The sequence below is a fragment of the Poromitra crassiceps genome, assembly GCF_964638095.1.
Source record: "Poromitra crassiceps genome assembly, chromosome: 3".
Lineage (NCBI taxonomy): Eukaryota > Metazoa > Chordata > Actinopteri > Beryciformes > Melamphaidae > Poromitra > Poromitra crassiceps.
The window spans coordinates 54,106,597-54,114,096 of record NC_139625.1 but is presented as its reverse complement, the minus strand read 5'-3'; the positions used below and the strand labels follow the sequence as shown (position 1 = coordinate 54,114,096).

Genomic DNA, 7,500 nt, shown 5'->3' with positions numbered 1-7,500 from the left:
CCCGCACGGGTACTCTTTACACCCTCTGAAAGTTTCAGCCCGATCACATGTAAAACGGCATAGCCGTGGCCGGCACAAAAAACATTGCCCACATTACCAAATTTATAGATAGATAGATAGATAGATAGATAGATAGATAGATAGATAGATAGATACCGCCCTGTCACCGTCTGCTCGGGAGCCCTGCTGGTATCTGTGCCAAATATGAATGCTATCGGGGCGATGGTCGCCAAGGAAAACCGAAACAGAGACAGGGACATAGCTCTGTTAGCTAGCAAGCTAACATTTAGCTGTAACTAACCGACCTACTGTCATTCCATTGCATGGCAAAAATTCACCTCTCTCTAGCTAACGTTACATAGCTCAGACTCACCTCTATCTTTCTTCACTGCTCTCCCGTGAACAGTGGTAAACCTGGCTTTTCTCTTTGGCAGCATGTTCATTCATGAATGGTCTGTCTCCAAAACAACTTTGTGCATTTGTGTGTGTGTGTGTGTGTGTGTGTGTGTGTGTGTGTGTGTGTGTGTGTGTGTGTGTGTGTGTGTCTGTGTGTGTGTGTGTGCCCACACATTGTGTGCACCTGCTGGTCGCTGTGGGTAGTGCTATCACTTATTGACTATTTTTGGTCATTTAATCGGACATAATGACCTAATTAAAATACCCGCCCTGTCCCCGTCTGCTCGGGACCTCTGCCGGTATACCCGTGCCAAATATGAATGCTATCAGGCCAACGTGGCCAATAAAATGGAAACAGATACACACAATACATCCAGAGATATGCAAATCTGCTCATTTATGTGTATAAGATATGTACTATCATCAGCGTGCATAAAATTCACAATTGAATTAACGAAGGAATGAAAAAGATAGCTGTTGTGGGGGAGTGAGGCTCCATCTTTTAATTCTTGCTGCTGCAAGATGCAAGAACATCATTAACTGCAGCCTACAGTACTGTATGATCACAGATCCACCAGAGGAGCAATGCTGCTGGCCTCAGAGCAAACTGCATTTATTTAGTGGATCATGGCAGGCAGGTGAAGTATGGCTATAGATCATGGCAGGCAGGTGAAGTATGGCTATAGATCATGGCAGGCAGGTGAAGTATGGCTATAGATCATGGCAGGCAGGTGAAGTATGGCTATAGATCATGGCAGGCAGGTGAAGTATGGCTATAGATCATGGCAGGCAGGTGAAGTATGGCTATAGATCATGGCAGGCAGGTGAAGTATGGCTATAGATCATGGCAGGCAGGTGAAGTATGGCTATAGATCATGGCAGGCAGGTGAAGTATGGCTATAGATCATGGCAGGCAGGTGAAGTATGGCTATAGGCTGGTTGGCATTGATCTTTTTTACATCTGAGCCAAATCTCAAGGTCCACGTGCTCTCACTCCGCAGCAGCACACTGACAAAGATCCATTGATCCAGATGGGGCGTACGATGGGCCAATGCTGGATGGATGTGGATATGAATAGGGGCAGTGGTGTATTACCTTTGTGGTATTTTATAACAAGTAGTTAAAATAGGCTGAGAAAGAGCCAGAGAAATTCCAGCCCACTAATACCACCGTGCTGAAGGTCAATTTATCACACCAGCGACTCTCAGAGATCCACCTGCTGACTAGAGGTTGATCTTTTGCTGGCTGTTTGCCTAGATGGGATTCCTCAACCGCAAGAGGAATTTAAAATACCTAGATGGCCTTTTTGCTCAAGTAGTCTATGTGTATGACTCCAATCTGTTCCAATTACATGTACCGGTATATCTAATTATCTATGTATTTCTACAGCACTGACTGAATATACATTTGAAACTTAAATGTTTTTTTTATTTTTTAGTCTGAACACTTGTGAGCATCAGCAGTTACCGTATTATGCATGTTTTGTACTTTTTATACCATTATTCTGTATTGAACATGTATATTTTTCTACTTTTGTGAATTGACAGAATACATCAATTCCCAATTTTCAATTTAGTCCTTGAATTAACAGTTTGAAGCCATGATATTCAACCCGAGGCTCTAGAATTTAAAGTTGCATAGGTGGTAGATTTCATGAGCCTTGGCTCAGGAAACCCATTCAAAAGCCACTTTAAAAAAATGCATACTACTACTATAGGTGTCAACAGGCAAAAAAAGTAATTTCTGGGTTTGCAGAGAGTTGTCAACGGCAATGATAGAGTCAGCCTTGGTACAGATCGCATTTAGTGTTATCCAGCGAATTCCGTTCCCACCATGACACCCTATCACACACCAACGTGGATGGGCTGTGCGAGCTACAAACCGGTAGCCGTAGTGGGCTGTGTGGGTTACAAACCGGTAGCCATAGTGGGCTGTGTGCGTTACAAACCGGTAGCCGTAGTGGGCTGTGTGCGTTACAGACCGGTAGCCGTAGTGGGCTGTGTGCGTTACAAACCGGTAGCCGTAGTGGGCTGTGTGCGTTACAAACCGGTAGCCATAGTGGGCTGTGTGCGTTACAAACCGGTAGCCGTAGTGGGCTGTGTGCGTTACAAACCGGTAGCCGTAGTGGGCTGTGTGCGTTACAAACCGGTAGCCGTAGTGGGCTGTGTGGGTTACAAACCGGTAGCCGTAGTGGGCTGTGTGCGTTACAAACCGGTAGCCGTAGCCATTCTGTGGCTCAGTAATGTATAGCCAGCAACAGACCGGCTGAATGTCAGCCAGCAAATGAGCCGTGACTTTCACCAAGACAGCACAGTCAGCAATACATGGAGAGACATAACTCTGCTGCTGCTTTTGTGTTTTTTCACCTCCTTCTCTCTCGCTTACACATATACACACACACACACACACACACACACACACACACACACACACAAGGCTGTCAGAGATTGTTTCTAGGAGCGTGGAGAGGCATGTCCGACCTCTGCATGACCTTTCATCTGGTCCAATCAGCAGTGAGACTGGCTCCTCTCCATCACCACCTGACCTTCACTCACTGCTCCATTAGACAGACACACACACACACACACACACACACACACACACACACACACACACACACACACACACACACACACACTTGTGCCAACTAGAGTTGATTGAAGAAAGTGCCATAGGCCGATGCAGCTCAGAGCAGTGTTGTAGTCAAGTCACTATATCTTGAGTCCAAGTCGAGTCTCGAGTCCCCAGTGTTCAAGTCTGAGTCCAAACCCAAGTCACCAAACAAGAGTCCACACTCAGTGACATGGAGAGGAGGATGACGAAAGGGGAGAGGGGAAGAGAGGATGGGGCAGTATAACAGAGAGAAGGGAAGAGGGGAAGAGAGGATGTGGGCAGTATAACAGAGAGAAGGGGAGAGGGGAAGAGAGGATGTGGGCAGTATAACAGAGAGAAGGGGAGAGGGGAAGAGAGGATGGGGGCAGTGTAACAGAGAGAAGGGGAAGAGAGGATGGGGCAGTGTAACAGAGAGAAGGGGAGAGGGGAAGAGAGGATGGGGCAGTATAACAGAGAGAAGGGGAAGAGAGGATGAGGGCAGTGTAACAGAAGGAAGGGGAGAGGGGAAGAGAGGATGGGGGCAGTGTAACAGAGAGAAGGGGAAGAGAGGATGGGGCAGTATAACAGAGAGAAGGGGAAGAGAGGATGGGGCAGTATAACAGAGAGAAGGGGAAGAGAGGATGGGGCAGTGTAACAGAGAGAAGGGGAGAGGGGAAGAGAGGATGGGGCAGTGTAACAGAGGGAAGGGGAAGAGAGGATGGGGGCAGTGTAACAGAGAGAAGGGGAAGAGAGGATGGGGCAGTGTAACAGAGAGAAGGGGAAGAGAGGATGGGGCAGTGTAACAGAGAGAAGGGGAAGAGAGGATGGGGGCAGTGTAACAGAGAGAAGGGGAAGAGAGGATGGGGCAGTATAACAGAGAGAAGGGGAAGAGAGGATGGGGCAGTATAACAGAGGGAAGGGGAAGAGAGGATGGGGGCAGTGTAACAGAGGGAAGGGGAGAGGGGAAGAGAGGATGGGGCAGTGTAACAGAGGGAAGGGGAAGAGAGGATGGGGGCAGTGTAACAGAGAGAAGGGGAAGAGAGGATGGGGCAGTGTAACAGAGAGAAGGGGAAGAGAGGATGGGGCAGTGTAACAGAGAGAAGGGGAAGAGAGGATGGGGCAGTGTAACAGAGGGAAGGGGAAGAGAGGATGGGGCAGTGTAACAGAGGGAAGGGGAAGAGAGGATGGGGGCAGTGTAACAGAGGGAAGGGGAAGAGAGGATGGGGGCAGTGTAACAGAGAGAAGGGGAAGAGAGGATGGGGCAGTATAACAGAGAGAAGGGGAAGAGAGGATGGGGCAGTATAACAGAGGGAAGGGGAAGAGAGGATGGGGGCAGTGTAACAGAGGGAAGGGGAGAGGGGAAGAGAGGATGGGGCAGTGTAACAGAGGGAAGGGGAAGAGAGGATGGGGGCAGTGTAACAGAGAGAAGGGGAAGAGAGGATGGGCAGTGTAACAGAGAGAAGGGGAAGAGAGGATGGGGCAGTGTAACAGAGAGAAGGGGAAGAGAGGATGGGGCAGTGTAACAGAGAGAAGGGGAAGAGAGGATGGGGGCAGTGTAACAGAGGGAAGGGGAAGAGAGGATGGGGCAGTATAACAGAGAGAAGGGGAAGAGAGGATGGGGCAGTGTAACAGAGAGAAGGGGAAGAGAGGATGGGGCAGTGTAACAGAGAGAAGGGGAAGAGAGGATGGGGGCAGTGTAACAGAGGGAAGGGGAAGAGAGGATGGGGGCAGTGTAACAGAGGGAAGGGGAAGAGAGGATGGGGCAGTGTAACAGAGAGAAGGGGAAGAGAGGATGGGGCAGTGTAACAGAGAGAAGGGAAGAGAGGATGGGGGCAGTATAACAGAGAGAAGGGGAAGAGAGGATGGGGCAGTGTAACAGAGAGAAGGGGAAGAGAGGATGGGGCAGTGTAACAGAGAGAAGGGGAAGAGAGGATGGGGCAGTGTAACAGAGAGAAGGGGAAGAGAGGATGGGGCAGTATAACAGAGAGAAGGGGAAGAGAGGATGGGGCAGTGTAACAGAGAGAAGGGGAAGAGAGGATGGGGCAGTGTAACAGAGAGAAGGGGAAGAGAGGATGGGGGCAGTGTAACAGAGGGAAGGGGAAGAGAGGATGGGGCAGTGTAACAGAGGGAAGGGGAGAGGGGAAGAGAGGATGGGGGCAGTGTAACAGAGGGAAGGGGAAGAGAGGATGGGGCAGTGTAACAGAGGGAAGGGGAGAGGGGAAGAGAGGATGGGGCAGTGTAACAGAGGGAAGGGGAAGAGAGGATGGGGCAGTGTAACAGAGAGAAGGGGAAGAGAGGATGGGGCAGTGTAACAGAGAGAAGGGGAAGAGAGGATGGGGCAGTGTAACAGAGAGAAGGGGAAGAGAGGATGGGGGCAGTGTAACAGAGGGAAGGGGAAGAGAGGATGGGGCAGTGTAACAGAGGGAAGGGGAGAGGGGAAGAGAGGATGGGGGCAGTGTAACAGAGAGAAGGGGAAGAGAGGATGGGGCAGTGTAACAGAGGGAAGGGGAGAGGGGAAGAGAGGATGGGGCAGTGTAACAGAGAGAAGGGGAAGAGAGGATGGGGCAGTGTAACAGAGGGAAGGGGAGAGGGGAAGAGAGGATGGGGCAGTGTAACAGAGAGAAGGGGAAGAGAGGATGGGCAGTGTAACAGAGAGAAGGGGAAGAGAGGATGGGGCAGTGTAACAGAGAGAAGGGGAAGAGAGGATGGGGCAGTGTAACAGAGAGAAGGGGAGAGGGGAAGGATGGGGCAGTATAACAGAGAGAAGGGGAGAGGGGAAGGATGGGGCAGTGTAACAGAGAGAAGGGGAGAGGGGAAGGATGGGGCAGTGTAACAGAGGGAAGGAGAAGAGAGGTTGGGGCAGTGTAACAGAGGGAAGGGGAAGAGAGGATGGGGCAGTGTAACAGAGAGAAGGGGAAGAGAGGATGGGGGCAGTGTAACAGAGAGAATGGGAAGAGAGGATGGGGGCAGTGTAACAGAGAGAAGGGGAAGAGAGGATGGGGGCAGTGTAACAGAGAGAAGGGGAGAGGGGAAGAGAGGATGGGGGCAGTGGAGGGAAGTGGAAGTTGGGACAGCGACTCGGGCAGAGAGATAATGTTTGAACGACAGCGGGAAGCAGCTGACAGCGACTGACAGCCAAACCCTCAAACTGCTGTGATGTCACAAACATCAGGCGCAAGTATTTCCTCCTGTCCCAGATAAACACTTCCCCCTGAAACGTCTCAGATAGAGGGGGAGAACCACAGAGCACTCAGAGAGAGAGAGAGAGACAGACAGACAGACAGAGAAGAGAGAGGAGAGCAATAATTAATGTGTTTAATGTGCCCCAGTTCCTGCTTCTCCTCTCTACATTTAAGACTCTTCATTCGCTCCATTTCTTGCCAGCTTGCTGCTTTTATCTTCTGCGTTCTCACTTCCTTTCAGCATTACGTCTCTCTTCTTCACCCATAGACTCACACAGAGTGAGTCACTGATACGACGCAGGGAAGCCTGCTATCTTTCACACTTTGATACAGACTAGAATTGGTATCAAAATGTGTGTGTGTGTGTGTGTGTGTGTGTGTGTGTGTGTGTGTGTGTGTGTGTGTGTGTGTGTGTGCGTGCGTGCATGCGTCTTACCTTGTACACCTGCCCATAAGTGCCATTTCCCACCAGCTCGACCAACTCAAAGATGCCAGCAGGGTCCTAGAGAGAGAGACAGATACAAGGTTAATAGCACAATTAACGCACTCACACTCTCAACTCGTTTTCAGATTTCCGTTCTTTTCCCAAAGCAGTATAAACATCACAAAGTATGCTGAATAACATTATGCTGCTGTATTTCTTCTTGCCTAGCGTTACCAAATATGAAATGTATACTTTTATCTGTATTTTAATTAGATGTGGAATTAGGGCTGGGCGATATGGTTGAAATCAATGTCACAATAATCATGATAATCATAAGAATCTCGTATAATATAATATCAAATACTAATTCACATTTAATACACATTACATTGCAATAACACACATAATGTTCATCCTATGGAACCAAATGGTTATGTGTGATGTGAAAGAAAACACAACATTTGCATCCCATCATGAATTTCGACGGCAGATTGTGCACCACATATATCCCAAAATGTTCATTTCATCATATGATTTCCCCCATAAGACAATGAACTATAATATTGATTTGAATGATCACGATTCCACTGAAAGATGATAAAATGATCATATCGAATCGCCCCAACCCTCATTTTAATGGTGGACACCTGTATCCAAAGTGCCCTAGTAGGAATTGAACCCCTAACCCAGGCAGAGATAGTGCCTTGCTCTGCTCCCTACAGGTGTTGTTATATTGATCTGAAAAGCATGTGGTTATTTTTTCAGTAGCCAGACTAGCTAATACTTTAAACGCACAAACGCTAGGTTGCCAAGACAGAACTCTCCACACTCTGACCAGGAGCAGCTCCAATAGAGTATAAAACTCAATGACCCTCTCACACACACACACACACACACACACACACA

General features: G+C 48.9%; 1 protein-coding gene across 1 annotated transcript in view; it reads right to left on the bottom strand.

The window, feature by feature from the left end:
- The window catches only part of LOC310773156 (TRAF2 and NCK-interacting protein kinase-like), a 175,727-nt gene that overhangs the window by 120,994 nt on the left and 47,233 nt on the right, over positions 1-7,500 (bottom strand). The window contains exon 2 of the mRNA XM_083633066.1: positions 6,607-6,672. Coding sequence (XP_083489192.1) covers positions 6,607-6,672 — 66 coding nt within the window. The remainder of the gene's footprint in view (positions 1-6,606; positions 6,673-7,500) is intronic.